The 17,248-nt window shown below is 43.0% G+C and overlaps 1 protein-coding gene across 1 annotated transcript; it reads left to right on the top strand.

Annotated features, from left to right (window-relative positions):
• Positions 1-5,456: 5,456 nt before the first annotated feature.
• Positions 5,457-15,096, top strand: LOC138663048 (oocyte zinc finger protein XlCOF22-like). The gene is made up of 6 exons (XM_069749107.1): positions 5,457-5,630; positions 5,715-5,838; positions 5,922-6,019; positions 6,218-6,308; positions 10,391-11,191; positions 11,527-15,096. The coding sequence occupies exons 1-6, from the start codon at positions 5,607-5,609 to the stop codon at positions 12,021-12,023; spliced, it is 1,635 nt and encodes a 544-aa protein (XP_069605208.1). The 5' UTR covers positions 5,457-5,606; the 3' UTR covers positions 12,024-15,096.
• Positions 15,097-17,248: the final 2,152 nt, after the last annotated feature.

The raw sequence follows: 17,248 nt of genomic DNA on the forward strand, positions 1-17,248 counted from the left end.
TGTGGAATATGCAAAAAAAAGGGGATATGAGATGGTTTACTGTATGTAACCATGTGTCATATATTGTCGGGTTTAGGAAGGAGATAGCAAAAGCCGGCAATTGAATTACCGGCTTTTAAGCTATCTAGCGCTGCATTAAATATAAATATATAGGTGTCTCCCTGACATATATATATATATGTATATATACCTATTCTATGTGCGGAATATGTTGGCGCTATATAAATAAAATTATTATTATATAAAATTATTATATATATATACTCTAATCTAACCTGTCAGTGTGATTTTACTGTACGCCGCGCTGAATTGCCGGCTTTTCAAAGGACAGCGGTGCGTTAAAATCGGATGACACTCCCATACGTTACATCCATTTTTTCGGTCGGTAAATCGGACCGTTTTTTTTCTCTCAAGTGGAAAGGGGCCCTTAGCCGGACACTGTAAGGGGGTAAATAAGCGAGATTTCGGCATTTTAGCTCCAGTGTGGAGTCAATAGCACAATCATATGCCGCCATATACTAGACTTCCGGTAATAATTCCCTCATGTGTGGGGTCTATTTGTCTCCAGAGAAATCGCACGTTACATTCCACACATAACATTGTGTAGAAAAGGCGGCGCGAGGTAATTGTGCCAGTAGTGAGGGCGAATAATGGCGGAAATGTCATTGACTGAGGAGAAGTCTCCATGTAGCATCTTCACTGCGGATCACGTGACCCCTGACTCCTCCCGCTGTGACCTCATCACAGGTCCTGTGCGCACAGAGCAGCCATATATGTGGAGTGCGGCTCTGCAGGTGGAGGTATGTGGAGATTCCCCATTACTGAGCGCGGGGACATTAACCCCTTCTGCACAGAGACTCTTTATAAGAATCATAACGTTCTTGTTCTGTTTCCTGTAATAGATACATACGAGCCAACTATGGAGGACAGGAAGTGAGGGAGCGGATTGTTCTCCTAGTACAGGGCCCCTTTCTTGGCCCCACACAGTGTAATGCCCCCATTATGCCCTGTAAGCAGGGTTCTGCCCCACACCCAGCTGCCTCGGGCACTTTACCATGAGCTGGTACCTCAGATTCTTCCCCGCACCCCTTTCCTTTGCTTGGCGCCAAATCTGTTCTGCCTTTGGGGCTCCGGCCTTTATAATATCAGTAACTGCGTCATCAAGGTCTCCTGACCAGGTGCACCCTCTAGACTCTTCCCTCCGGAAACCCTCCCTCTTCCCATTGATGTCACATGGTCCCGTCTGGACGGCAGATAGCAGTCTGTACAAATGCAGCACAGCCCTGAGGAGTCTTTTTTATGACTTTCCTTTTTACAGCCCTTATGCAATATATATGATGCCGCTCACACAGTATAATGTTTCCACAGTACTGGCATCTCTCGTAAAAAAGGTATTTTCACACTACCGCTATACCCCCACACACAGTATAATGTTCCTACAGTACCGCCATACCCCCACACAGTATAATGTTTTCATAATACCGCCATATCCCCACACACAGTATAATGTTCTCATAGTACCGCCATACCCCCCCACACACTATAATGTTCCTACAGTATCGCCATACCCCCACACACAGTATAATGTTCTTACAGTCTCTCCATCCCACCACACACAGTATAATCTTCTCATAGTACCGCCATACCCCTCACACAGTATAATGTTCTTACAGTCCCTCCATCCCACCACACACAGTATAATCTTCTCATAGTACCGCCATACCCCCACACAGAGTATAATGTTCCTACAGTTCCTACAGTACCTCCATCCCACCACAAAGAGTATAATCTTCTCACTACCGCTATACCCCCACGCACCGTAAAATGTTCTCACAGTACTGCCATCCCACCGCACATAGTATAATGGTCTCACAGTGTCACCATCCCCCACACACAGTATAAAGTTCCCACAGTACCATCATCCACCACTCACAGTATTTTGTTCCCACAATAGTGCCTTCCCACAGACACAGGATAATGTTTTCCACAGGACTGGCATCCACCTCACACACAGTATAATGTCCTCCTCACCTCAATAAACGAGAGTGTCAAGAGCAAAGAGAGTCATGCCGGCTCGAACGTTGCCTGGATTAACAAGGTCTCCGATGATGCCCTGTACTACTGTAGTGTATCATCACTGCCTGTCAGTGTAATACTACTGGCCCCATATCATAGCTCCCAACCTTCCCAGATCCAGCGGGGCAGTCCCGACTTTGACAGTCTACCCCGCTGTCACAGGCGGGATATCACTTTTCCCGCACTGCAATGTGAGCCTCAGCCTCATCCCTCCACCCACAGAGCAGAATACCACATATATGGCTGCTCTGTGTGCACAGGACCTGTGATGAGGTCACAGGAGGGAAGGAGTCAGTGGTCACATCATTGAGGCCTCCGTGTATGCATGCAGTACTCTGCTGGGTGTCATGGTGCTGTATGAGGGTAAGTTTCTGTGTGGGGTCAGGAGGTGTTTACAGTGTGGATATAGCAGAGCCGTGTGTGTACAGAGCAGAGTCGTGTGTGTACAAGGTGTAAGTAGCGGAGCCGCATGTGAATGGCGCAGAGCAGTGGTGTCCGAAGGTGGAGCCATGTGTGTATGAAGTGTACGGAGTGGAGCCACGTGTGCAAAGCATATGGAGCCGAGATGTTTGTGTGTACGGAGCAGAGTCGCGTGTGTACGAGGTGTACGGAGCGAAGCCATGTGTGAACGAGGTGTATGGAGCGGAGCCACGTGTGAACGAGGTGTACAGAGCGGAGCCGCGTGTGTGTGAGGTGTACGGAGTGGAGCCGCGTGTGAGAGGTGTACGGAGCGGAGTCGTGTGTGTACGAAGCAGAGCTGCATGTGTGCGAGGTGTACGCAGCGGGCGCTAGCTGTGTCGTGTCGGAGCAGATATTGCTCCTCGCTCTGACACTGACTGGCACAGGAGACACAGAGAGGTCTTTATCAGTGGCGTATCGGAGCTGCAGCGACGTGAGCAGTCAGTGGTGCGGCGTGGCTGGATGATATCATTCAGCGCAGCGGGAGTGGAAGCTACCGGGAGCGCGTTGAAAGTTGAGTGTGTTTGTGTGTGTGGGTAAGGGTGTGTGTAGTGATGGAGAAGGCAATTATGAGGGTGAGGTAACCATGTGTGGCCATCATACTGTATGCAGTATCATGTGGGGCCATTATACTGTACCCAGCATCATGTGGGGCCACTATACAGTATGGAGTATCATGTGGGGCCATTATACAGTATGGAGCATCATGTGTGGCCATTATAATATACACAGCATCATGTGTGGCCATTATACAGTATGGAGCATCGTGTGTGGCCATTATACAGTATGGAGCATCATGTGTGGCCATTATACAGTATGGAGCATCATGTGTGGCCATTATACAGTATGGAGCATCATGTGTGGCCATTATACAGTATGGAGCATCATGTGTGGCTATTATACAGTATGGATCACTGTGTGGCCATTGTACAGTATGGAGCACTATGTGGGGCCATTATACAGTATAGAGCACTATATGGGGCCATTATACAGTATGGAGCATCATGTGGGGCCATTATACTGTTACCAGCATCATGTCGGTTCATTATACAGTTTGAAGCACTATGTGTAGCCATTATACAGTATGGCACCCTGTGTGGCCATTATACAGTATGGAGCACTGTGTGGCCATATTTTTTTTATTTATAATTATTGTTTATGAAACAGTGTGATCAGCAGTGATAAATGGGTGTGTTGGGGCGTGGATAGGGGTGTGACTAGTGAAATGGGTGTGGTTAGAGGCGTGGCCTAAAATTTACCCCTGCGCGTGCTGCAAACTTTGTCCCTCTTTCCTTTCTTCAAAAGTTGAGAGGTATGCCATACACATGAGATAAGAGTTGGCTGAACGGTCATTTGGCAGACGGCCATCTCTCCCGACTCCCCTATACACACAAATATTCCAGCTTTCCTGGGGTCTGTATGAGAGAGTCGCCTCCAGACTCCTCTAGCGGAGGATTATCTACAGGAAGAACAAACGGATTATCCTCTGAAATTCGGAATGTCAGATCCTTCTCTGCCCTGACATCATCTGTCGGGAGGCCCCCAAATACATTATATAGTCGCCCAAACCCCCGAAACCAGTGCTTTCATGGAACTTTAGTCTAATGTGTATGGGGGCGGTAAAAGGTAACTTATTGGACGCTGCCTCTGGCCTAATAGACCTTCATACATTGCAGCCCAGACCCCATTATTAGGCATGTAAGTATTGTAATAACTAGGCCGCCCCATACTATCGAGTACTTGGGGGCGGGGGGCATTCAGCCAAACTCTGTCACCTTCTTAGAGGCCATGTTTGCTTTTCACAGCAGCAAGTGGTTAAACTGCCAGGGTTTTTGTTGAAGCCTCATCTGTGCCGTCCCTGTGGTGCACATCTATGTACTGGGGCACAAAAAGATTAATTTCTTTTTAATAAATGTTTAACATGTTAAAAATTATAAAATGTGTCTTCTGCTTTTTCCATGTTTTTTTTTCTTTTTACAAGAATTGTTGGAACCAATTTTCTTTAGAAACATTTCAATATCTGTTTTTTTCTGGTGTTTTTCTTGTAATATAGGAAAGTCTAAGGCCAGAAATAAACCCCATAAATCACTGTACATGGAGACTTTGGGATCAGATCATTTCTGTCCGCGTTGATTGTGGAAACAAAAAATCTTTTCTAAAAGCCTCAAACTTCTGTGTGTGAATCAGACCTGGGATCTAACGTGATAGAAGATTACAGTGCGGGGAAGACGGAAAACCTTCATATAGAGGCCGGTGGTGATGGAGTCAGTGACCGACTCTGGCCTAATATGTCTCTAGAGCCGTAGTAGAAGATGAAGATGTCATCCTCATCATGAAGTAGTTATTTCTCATGTCGCGTGTAATGAATATCTCCTGCAGTATTGCTAATGCCGATTCCAGGGTCGGTAAATGAGACGAGAATTAGCGTTATGGAAGATGAGTCTATGAGAAACGTATTCAGTTGCCGACTTCGAGGAGGAAACTGCTTGTTGTCTGTGGCCTAAATATATAGGATTTATTAGTAGATGTAAAGAAGGAAACTAAATACTGTAAAATAATAAATCTCCTCATATGTTTCCCTTATTATCTCCAGTAATTGTATTATTACACAGGATTCTTATGATGTTACATCGGCTCATCTTCTCATTCAGGTCTCTACAATATCGGATCCTCTCAGTGAAGATCTTCTACAAAAGAAAATTTTCCTGATTTACCCATCACAGATGGATATGGACAGAGACAAGATGGTGGAGAGGATATTACACCTCACCCTAGAGATCCTCTTCCGGCTTACTGGAGAGGTGAGAGATTCTGATGACGCAACATTATGGGAATAACAGATGGACAGAACTGGAGAGGTGAGGACTCTGGAAATGTCTGTAGTGAGATTTATTAATGTGTCTCTCCATTACCAGGATTACACAGTGGTGAAGAAGACCTCTAGTGATCGCTGTCAGGACCCTGTGTCTGAGGGATGGGGAAGACCCCTGAGCCCAATCACGGGGCCTGCACCTCACCCGCTGATCCATGAGGACATCAATGACCAGAAGATCCTAGAACTCATCTACAAGATGATTGAGCTGCTGACTGGAGAGGTGACACTGTTGGGAATGCTGGGACATTATACAGTAACACTATAAAGGGATCGGGGGGGATGACGGTATCATTGTATGTGTCAGGTTCCTATAAGGTGTCAGGATGTTGCTGTCTATTTCTCCATGGAGGAGTGGGAGTATTTAGAAGGACACAGAGATCTGTACAAGAACGTCATAATGGAGGTTCCCCAGCCCCTCACATCTCCAGGTAATAGACAGGACTAAATACACACGGCCTACAATTATCTGTTTGTAAAGAATGAATTCAGTGCCTGTATGTGTTTCCTCCAGATCTATCCAGTAAGAGAACAACACCAGAGAGATGTCCCCGTCCTCTTCTTCCACAGGACTGTAACCAAGAAGATCCCAATGCTCCTCAGGATCATCAGGTAGATGGAGAGAAGGTGTCAGGAGATCTTCCCTATGATGTGTAGATGCCGGTGAAGGTCTTGTGCTCAGTCTTGTTTTATCCACCAGTATTATATGTTTTATACTTGTGTAATGAGAACGGTGGAGATGGCAGGATTAGAGCTGATCATAGATGGGACTTCTCCATCTGTCGGTGACTTTTATAATATTTGTTTCAGGGTGAAGATCTGACCCATATTAATACTACAGAGACATATGTGAGGGGGGATGAGTGGTGTAAAGAGGAGATTCCTACATATGACTACCCAGGTGAGTAGTAACCACTAAATGCAGAGAGGTCACAGATTCTTCTCAGTCACCGGCTGTGGCTGCTTTGTAGGTTGTGTAGTCCGGCCGTATTACCATAATTGCCATGGATTCTGGCTGATGAATTGGGACACAAATACATTTTTTGTAGGATAATATGCTCTAGCAAGCTATCTGTCAAACAAATTAAAAAAAATTGATTGGTCCAAAATTTTCCACCTCTACATTTATACCAGGAATGGCAATAAAATTAGGGATGAATGTAGTAGCCGAATCCGAATCCTCCCATCTGGGAAATGCTACATCTAGAGACAAAGCCCCTTGGACATTGGTGTGCGCCAACTCACGAGCACTAGGGACATCGCTAGTACTGGGCATTGTTCCCTGAGTTGCAGACATTTCTCCAGAAGCGCTGTTTGTCCTTCTTGTTGTACTGGTCCTTGTGTGTGAGGATGGACCAGAATCACTGCTCATTTCTGAGCTATCACTGTCGCTGCTCCTAAAGCCCTCGAAATCCACATCCCCATCCGGCACTGCGCTTTCTTCACTGTCAGAACATAAAAGTGCATAAGCCTCCTCTGCACTATAATACTAATGGGCCAATTTATTTGTTTTTTGTTTTTTTTCGGAAATAGAAAACACTGACGTGACCAAATTATTGGGGAGACAATTGAGAAAAGCTTAATTCTTTAGCCTAACCCTAACTTTAGAATAAACCCTAACTGTAGCCCCAACACTAGCCCTAACTATAGCACTAACCCTAACCTGCCTTATCTAACATAGTAACATAGTAACATAGTTAGTAAGGCGGAAAAAAGACATTTGTCCATCCAGTTCAGCCTATATTCCATCATAATAAATACCCAGATCTACGTCCTTCTACAGAACCTAATAATTGTATGATACAATATTGTTCTGCTCCAGGAAGACATCCAGGCCTCTCTTGAACCCCTCAAACCCCTGTTTGTTTTTTTTACTTTAGAACACGATCGCTGACTGACACAGCTGTTGCCAGCAGCACTTGTAAAGGTACCGTCACACATAACGATATCGTTAACGATATCGTTGCTTTTTGTGACGTAGCAACGATATCGTTAACGAAATCATTATGTGTGACAGCGACCAACGATCAGGCCCCTGCTGGGAGATCGTTGATCGCTGGGGAAAGTCCAGCACCTTATTTCGTCGCTGGATCTCCCGCTGACATCGCTGAATCGGCGTGTGTGACGCCGATTCAGCGATGTCTTCACTGGTAGCCAGGGTAAACATCGGGTTACTAAGCGCAGGGCCGCTCTTAGTAACCCGATGTTGACCTTGGTTACCAATGTAAAAGTAAAAAATAAAACAGTACATACTTACATTCCTGTCACGTTCCTCAGCTTCAGCTTCCCTGCGTCCCCCAGTGTCAGCGCCGGCCGGCCGTAAAGCAAAGCACAGCGGTGACGTCACCGCTCTGCTTTCCGGCAAGCGCGCTTACACAGAGCAGGGAAGCTGAGGCCGGGGGACGCGACAGGAATGTAAGTATGTACTGTTTTTTTTTTTTACTTTTACAATGGTAACCAGGGTAAACATCGGGTTACTAAGCGCGGCCCTGCGCTTAGTAACCCGATGTTTACCCTGGTTACCCGGGGACTTCGGGATCGTTGGTCGCTGGAGAGCTTTCTGTGTGACAGCTCTCCAGCGACCAAACAGCGACGCTGCAGCAATCGGGATCGTTGTCTAGATCGCTGCAGCGTCGCTTAATGTGACGGTACCTTAACACTGTTTCTCCTCTAATCTCTCACTGACAGGAGATCTGAGGAGTAACAGCGTTTTTATGAGGCAGATCGCCCAGGAAAGTTAATTGCTACAACACACTTTCTTAGTGATTTGTCTCATTGGCTGGTGTGACGCTGACGTCATCACGACCTGAACCAATCAAGTCTCAATGAGGTCGGGGGTCACAGTAAGTGTTGTGCGCCAGAATCCTCTCGTTATAAGGTACGTGGGGGTCCTGATGAGCACAAAACCGCCGACCGTAGACAAACGGTAGATAAACCTCGGCGCTAGCAGGGCTTTGTGCAGCTCTGACGTTTATTTACCGTTAGCAGTCATGAAGCGGTTAAGTTAAGAGTATCACCATTTCTGTCCAGGCCTATTTCCTGAGTTTTATTTATTTTTTTTAAATTCTGTGGAAGCATGGTTGAAAAGCAATGTCTGACTTTTATTTGTTCATTTTCATAGATTTTTGATTTATTACTTTCGTCAGATTCAAGTTATTTTTGTGACCATTGTGGGGTTTTCTGTCATTAAATGAGGGGTACCAACAATTTTGACCACGTGCGTAGGAGGAGTGAATATTTTGAATCCACATCCACTTTCTGGATGTCAAAATGACACATTTGCCATTTTATTACCCAGCACATAGTGCCCAGATTGTGCTCCAGGAGACACACACCGCAGAGTAAGTGAATTCTTCTCACTATAATATTGGTAAATACAGGGATCCTAAATGTTGTTTGAGCACACTGCAAGACTCAGAAGTGAGAGCGGATTTTGCTGGATTGGTTTATAGAAACTCTGTTGCTTTTCAACAGCCTTTGAGCCACTAATAGTGTGTGAACCTGTTTTTCAAAGCTAACAAAAGTGTGAGATGGGTCACACCTATACAATACCCTCAGACATATCAGTAGAATATAGCAAGGAGAGTCTCCCAATAATTAAAACGTAACTTTTAATCACTAAGCTAAAATGGACAAACTAACATGACACAATTAAGCCATGTGAATAAGGTGCTCGTGCAAACCAGTGCTCAAGATGAAAATAGGTTTGATCTCACCAGTGGGAACAGACAAATGTCCACAGCAGATTCCTCCTGTTGCCTTCTCTAAATAGGAGGGGAGGAAAGAGAGGGAGGGGGTATAGGGCTTTACTAAACTCCCTGTCGTGCCCCTTGTATTTCCCCTGTCCTAACAAGGACAGGCCCCAATTATACCCTGCTAGGGACAATCACCATCCACTATATCTAATATATAGCTCTCCCTACGCGTTTCCTCCACAGTCACGGGGATTCATGACTACCCATAGGGAGTGACACAAATTGTCACACCCATTGATAGGTACCCTGGCACTGCTGGGTTACCTAGATGACGGACACTTTAATTTTTTGCATACTTTATGTCCCATTGGCTTTAAATCAACTCCCCTGATGAATTCCTGTGACTGGGGAGGAAACACTTAGGGAGACTTATATATTATATGTAGTGGATGGTTGTTGTCCCTAGCAGGGTGTACTTGGGCCCTGTCCTTGTTAGGACAGGAGCAATACAAGGGGCATCGCAGGGAGTTTAGTAAAGCCCTATACCCCCTCCCTCTTTCCTCTCCTCCTATCTAGAGAAGGCAACAGGAGGAACCTGCTGTGGACGTTTGTCATTCCCACGGGTGAGACCAAACCAATTTTTATCTTGAGCACTGGTTTGTATGAGCACCTTATTCACATGTGTTAATTTTGTCATGTTAGTTTGTCCATTTTATCTTAGCGATTAAAAGTTAAGTTTTAATTATTGGGAGTGCTATATTCTAACCTCTGTTTATCCATTGATCGATGATGGACCTGACAGGGGACTTGTTTTTTTGTGGGATGAGAATTGGTATTATTTTTGCCTACATAACATTGATTGATTCATTTTATTCAATATTTGGGAGGCAGAATGAACAAACAGTTGAACACCACACACTACTGGTTCATCCAACAAGGTTTTCTATTAGGCCGGGATCACACATACACGAGATACGTCCGAGTCTCACAGGTGAAAACCCAGCTCTGGCACCGGCACTCCAGAGCGGAGCGTGCAGCTCCATGTGTTGCTCTGCGGCTGCACGCTCCGCTCCAGAGTGGCGGCGCCAGAGCTGGGTTTTCACCTGCGAGACTCGGATGTATCTCGCCTATGTGTGATCCCGGCCTTAGACTGTGAACAGTCACTATTTGGTAAATAATTAAAGTTTTTACACGGCTTGCCATTTTTATGGATGGTTTAAGTTGAAATGTTCAAAAATATAAAACTCAAGGATATTTTATTAAAAAAAAAAGGTATTTTTTATCTTAGTAGATGACTGTACCAGGAGATCAGACGGACAGTTGACATCTTCAGTTTTTAAATCTGATGATCTTGAGATCCTACAAGATACAACTGAAGGGAATGCCATTACTCCAGATATATCATCATTCTTTCACAGCAAAGATCTGTCATCTGGTCCTATGAAACAGGTTCCATCTTCTGATTCATTACTAACTACTAAGGAACATCAAAGTAAAAAACGAGGCATTAAAAGACAAACTGCTCCTAAAGCAAATAAGTCATTTTCGTATTCAGAATGTGGGAAATGTTTTAACTGGAAATCAGATTTGGTTAATCCCCATAGAACTCACACAGGGGAGAAGCCTTTTTCCATTTCAGAAAGTGGGAACTGTTTTAAATGGAAAATAAATCTTGATAGCCATCAAAGAATCAACACAGGGAGGAAACCTTTTACCTGTTCAGAATGTGGAAAATGTTTTACACGTAAATCACTGCTTGTTACTCACCATAGAACTCACACAGGGGAGAAGCCTTTTTTCTGTTCAGAATGTGAGAAATGTTTTGCACGTAAATCACTGCTTGTTACTCACCACAGAACTCACACAGGGGAGAAGCCTTTTTCCTGTTCAGAATGTGAGAAATGTTTTGCACGTAAATCACTGCTTGTTACTCACCATAGAACTCACACAGGGGAGAAGCCTTTTTTCTGTTCAGAATGTGGGAAATGTTTTAACCTGAAATCAGATTTGGTTAGGCACAATAGAACTCACACAGGGGAGAAGCCTTTTTCCTGTTCAGAATGTGGGAAATGTTTTAACCTGAAATCACATTTGGTTAGGCACCATAGAACTCACAAAGAGGAAAGTATTTTTCCTGTTCAGAATGTGGGAAATGTTTTAACCTGAAATCAGATTTGGTTAGGCACCATAGAACTCACACAGGGGAGAAGCCTTTTTCCTGTTCAGAAAGTGGGAACTGTTTTAAATGGAAAATAAATCTTGATAGCCATCAAAGAATCAACACAGGGAGGAAACCTTTTACCTGTTCAGAATGTGGAAAATGTTTTACACGTAAATCACTGCTTGTTACTCACCATAGAACTCACACAGGGGAGAAGCCTTTTTTCTGTTCAGAATGTGAGAAATGTTTTGCACGTAAATCACTGCTTGTTACTCACCATAGAACTCACACAGGGGAGAAGCCTTTTTCCTGTTCAGAATGTGAGAAATGTTTTGCACGTAAATCACTGCTTGTTACTCACCATAGAACTCACACAGGGGAGAAGCCTTTTTTCTGTTCAGAATGTGGGAAATGTTTTAACCAGAAATCAGATTTGGTTAGGCACAATAGAACTCACACAGGGGAGAAGCCTTTTTCCTGTTCAGAATGTGGGAAATGTTTTAACCTGAAATCACATTTGGTTAGGCACCATAGAACTCACACATGGGAGAAACCCCTTTCCTGTTCAGAATGTGGGAAATGTTTTAACCTGAAATCAGATTTGGTTAGGCACCACAGAACTCACACAGGGGAGAAGCCTTTTTCCTGTTCAGAATGTGGGAAATGTTTTAACCAGAAATGGCATCTTGTTAGTCACCTGAGAACTCACAAAGAGGAAAGTATTTTTCCTGTTCAGAATGTGGGAAATGTTTTAACCTGAAATCAGATTTGGTTAGGCACCATAGAACTCACACAGGGGAGAAGCCTTTTTCCTGTTCAGAATGTGAGATATGGAACATGAAAGCGCTTCTTGTTAGGCATCAGAGCAGTCACACAGAGAAGCCTTTTTCATTTTCCTAATGTGGGAAATATTTTACTTGGAAATCAACTGTTAATAAACATCAGAGACATCACATAGGGGAGAAGCCTTTTTTATGTTCATAATGTTGGAATAGTTTTAACCAAAATTGAATCTTCTTAAATGGGTTGTCTCTTTTCATTCCTCATGTTTGCTGACAAAAGGATAAAACTACACTTTATTAATTCCAAATGTAAAACTATACCCATAATTTACCCCCTGAAGGTTAGTCAGTATGTGACTAAAAGAAAAAACATGTACCCCACATTTCATTATATAGAGTGAGACGACGTATACACACTCACTCTCAAAGCCTCTCATTTCTATGGGTTTCAGCGTCCTCACCAAAGGCGACTCATCAGGAGACTATTTAATATTGACCTATATTTAAGCAAAACTAGACAAAAAACTAAAACCATGTATCGTGTTATCCGAAACAGTCAGAAAACCTGCCACATATTGGCAGGTCCCAGACCTCAAACTATATGCTTCGTAAGTTTATAATTATAAGCCACTCCAGTGTCATGAATAGATAGTATGTGAAAAATACAGTTTAATTCTTGTGTTTTTCTCCTATAGTGACTACCCTAGTTTGTTATTGTAACAGCTGTTAATTAGTAGTGCAAGCTGTCCTAGGCTAAACTCCGTTTTCAGTCGGCCCAATATGTACCACTCAGGGAAAACTTACCTGCTCCAAAGATCAATAGCAGCTTCTAATGGCCATGCTGTCAAGGAATGAGTGCAATATCGTTATAAAGACTAGGGATATGTGCAACCATAATGTATGGAGGATCTGTGCCATTATTTGACTGGCCCATTGTGACACGACCCAGCAACATACAGCATTGTATCTTAATTAACCAGAAAACTATTTTTAGCAAATGAAGAATAATAGAATGTTATCTGTTTGTTGGTTTTCAAATTTAAAGTGTTGATTTCTGGTTGGTCAAGAAAACAGACTTTTGTTAGTGTAACATACCACCAAAACAATTCCTCTGTAAACAATTTACTATGATCCTCTTCACAATCAGATAACTAACACCAAAAGAGACAGTGAGTATTCTACATTTTTATTGGAGGTTGAACATGTGCGCCCTTTGGCGTGGCTGCTTAGCTGCTCATCTATTGGTCTTGCGGATTGTTTACAAACACAGCATGGGATGTTTTGTGTGATTGGCACACAAAAGTACATGTGATTCCATGATTAAGGTATTTTGATTGGAGAATATATATACGATGTCTATTGGTGTGAGTCGAACATGTGGGGTTTTGAGATGATATGTGAAACCTCATTTGCTGGATACCGATATGTTGCTTAACCCCTTACTGACATCGGACGGTATAGTACGTCCGATGTCAGCTCCCCTGCTTTGATGCAGGGCTCCGCGGTGAGCACGCATCAAAGCCGGGACATGTCAGCTGTTTTGAACAGCTGACATGTGCCCGCAATAGCGGCGGGTGAAATCGCGATTCACCCGCCGCTATTAACTAGTTAAATGCCGCTGTCAAACGCAGACAGCGGCATTTAACTACCGTATCCGGCTGGGCGGCCGGAAATTACGTCATCGCCGACCCCCGTCACATGATCGGGGGTCGGCGATGCGTCAGGATGGTAACCATAGAGGTCCTAGAGACCTCTATGGTTACTGATCACCGGTGGCTGTGAGCGCCACCCTGTGGTCGGCGCTAACAGCACACCTCCATTTCTGCTACATAGCAGCGATCAGCAGATCGCTGCTATGTAGCAGAGGTGATCGAGTTGTGCCTGCTTCTAGCCTCCCATGGAGGCTATTGAAGCATGGCAAAAGTAAAAAAAAAAAAAAAGTTAAAAAAATGTGAAAAAAATAAAAAAAATATAAAAGTTGAAATCACCCCCCTTTCGCCCCAATCAAAATAAATCAATAAAAAAAAATCAAATCTACACATATTTGGTATCGCCACATTCAGAATCGCCCGATATATCAATAAAAAAAGCATTAACCTGATCGCTAAACGGCGTAATGAGAAAAAAAATCGAAACGCCAGAATTACGTTTTTTTGGTCGCCGCGACATTGCATTAAAATGCAATAACGGGCGATCAAAAGCACGTATCTGCACCAAATTGGAATCATTAAAAACGCAGCTCGGCACGCAAAAAATAAGCCCTCAACCGACCCCAGATCATGAAAAATGGAGACGCTACGAGTATAGGAAAATGGCGCAATTTTTTTTTTTTTTTAGCAAAGTTTGGAATTTTTTTTCACCACTTAGGTAAAAAATAACCTAGGCATGTTAGGTGTCTATGAAATCGTAATGACCTGGAGAATCATAATGGCAGGTCAGTTTTAGCATTTAGTGAACCTAGCAAAAAAGCCAAGCAAAAAACAAGTGTGGGATTGCACTTTTTTTGCAATTTCACCGCACTTGGAATTTTTTTCCCGTTTTCTAGTACACGACATGGTAAAACCAATGATGTCGTTCAAAAGTACAACTCGTCCTGCAAAAAATAAGTCCTCACATGGCCAAATTGACGGAAAAATAAAAAAGTTATGTCTCTGGGAAGGAGGGGAGTGAAAAACGAACATGGAAAAACGAAAAATCCCACGGTCATGAAGGGGTTAATACGGTCACAGGGATTGGCCGATAGTTGCCATGGGCACAATATTGTGTATATGATCCGTCTCATTCTGCATAAGAAGTCTGAGGGTTTTTTAAGGGATTATATGTATAGGTTATGATATGTGTTATGTATATAATATGACTTATGTATAGATGTATTTATGTGGTGATTTTATATTATGTTTAATGTATGGGCGTGCCTTGTGTGGGGATTGGTTGCTGGGATTCCATTTCCTATACAAGTCCACCATTATTCATGTTTTGTATGCTTGAAAAAGACCTATTTGGTCGAAACGTCGCACTTTATATGGCATAATAAAGGAACTTCTTTTTGGATATTTCACCCGGATTTGATGCTGTCCTTCATTATAACTTTGGTACGACCCGTAACCATGTCAACGCGATACCTATATAGAGCGCCGACACTCACACCGAACAAGAGCGCATGCGCAGGTCGCGCACAAGCCTGCAAATACATTTAACCTAACCGGGATGTATATCCCAGCAGAGATGATAAATTGTTTAAATAGAATCAAAATAGAATTAGGCCCATTTAAGACAACATCACATGTGAGGATATCTATAACTGACTATATATAACATCCCTATGGCTATCCTACCAACACTAATTATAATATGTCCATAGTGTTGATTGTGTAGACAATCAATATAGTGACATGTTTAATAATACAAAAAATGAAAAATAAATACAAATTACAAGTACATAACATATAAATCTATATAACTACAAAAAAGGAAGTGCTACATCCCAAGTATAATAAAATATACAAAAAATAAATAATAAATACATACAACTAAATGTGAAAAAATACTAATAGTGCACAAGTGCATATACAGGTCCTTCTCAAAAAATTAGCATATAGTGTTAAATTTCATTATTTACCATAATGTAATGATTACAATTAAACTTTCATATATTATAGATTCATTATCCACCAACTGAAATTTGTCAGGTCTTTTATTGTTTTAATACTGATGATTTTGGCATACAACTCCTGATAACCCAAAAAACCTGTCTCAATAAATTAGCATATCAAGAAAAGGTTCTCTAAACGACCTATTACCCTAATCTTCTGAATCAACTAATTAACTCTAAACACATGCAAAAGATACCTGAGGCTTTTATAAACTCCCTGCCTGGTTCATTACTCAAAACCCCCATCAAGGGTAAGACTAGCGACCTGACAGATGTCAAGAAGGCCATCATTGACACCCTCAAGCAAGAGAGTAAGACCCAGAAAGAAATTTCTCAACAAATAGGCTGTTCCCAGAGTGCTGTATCAAGGCACCTCAATGGTAAGTCTGTTGGAAGGAAACAATGTGGCAGAAAACGCTGTACAACGAGAAGAGGAGACCGGACCCTGAGGAAGATTGTGGAGAAGGACCGATTCCAGACCTTGAGGAACCTGAGGAAGCAGTGGACTGAGTCTGGTGTGGAAACATCCAGAGCCACCGTGCACAGGCGTGTGCAGAAAATGGGCTACAGGTGCCGCATTCCCCAGGTAAAGCCACTTTTGAACCATAAACAGCGGCAGAGGCGCCTGACCTGGGCTACAGAGAAGCAGCACTGGACTGTTGCTAAGTGGTCCCAAGTACTTTTTTCTGATGAAAGCAAATTTTGCATGTCATTCGGAAATCAAGGTGCCAGAGTCTGGAGGAAGACTGGGGAGAAGGAAATGCCAAAATGCCTGAAGTCCAGTGTCAAGTGCCCACAGTCAGTGATGGTGTGGGGTGCCATGTCAGCTGCTGGTGTTGGTCCACTGTGTTTCATCAAGGGCAGGGTCAATGCAGCTAGCTATCAGGAGATTTTGGAGCACTTCATGCTTCCATCGGCTGAAATGCTTTATGGAGATGAAGATTTCATTTTTCAGCACGACCTGGCACCTGCTCACAGTGCCAAAACCACTGGTAAATGGTTTACTGACCATGGTATTACTGTGCTCAATTGGCCTGCCAACTCTCCTGACCTGAACCCCATAGAGAATCTGTGGGATATTGTGAAGAGAAAGTTGAGAGACGCAAGACCCAACACTCTGGATGAGCTTAAGGCCGCTATTGAAGCATCCTGGGCCTCCATAACATCTCAGCAGTGTCACAGGCTGATTGCCTCCATGCCACGCCGCATTGAAGCAGTCATTTCTGCCAAAGGATTCCCGACCAAGTATTGAGTGCATAACTGAACATTATTATTTGTTGGTTTTTTTGTTTGTTGTTAAAAAACACTTTTATTTGATTGGATGGGTGAAATATGCTAATTTATTGAGACAGGTTTTTTGGGTTATCAGGAGTTGTATGCCAAAATCATCAGTATTGAAACAATAAAAGACCTGACAAATTTCAGTTGGTGGATAATGAATCTATAATATATGAAAGTTTAATTGTAATCATTACATTATGGTAAATAATGAAATTTAACACTATATGCTAATTTTTTGAGAAGGACCTGTATATTAAGAGGTACCAAAAT

Source organism: Ranitomeya imitator, chromosome 2, assembly GCF_032444005.1.
Source record: "Ranitomeya imitator isolate aRanImi1 chromosome 2, aRanImi1.pri, whole genome shotgun sequence".
NCBI classification, from domain to species: domain Eukaryota; kingdom Metazoa; phylum Chordata; class Amphibia; order Anura; family Dendrobatidae; genus Ranitomeya; species Ranitomeya imitator.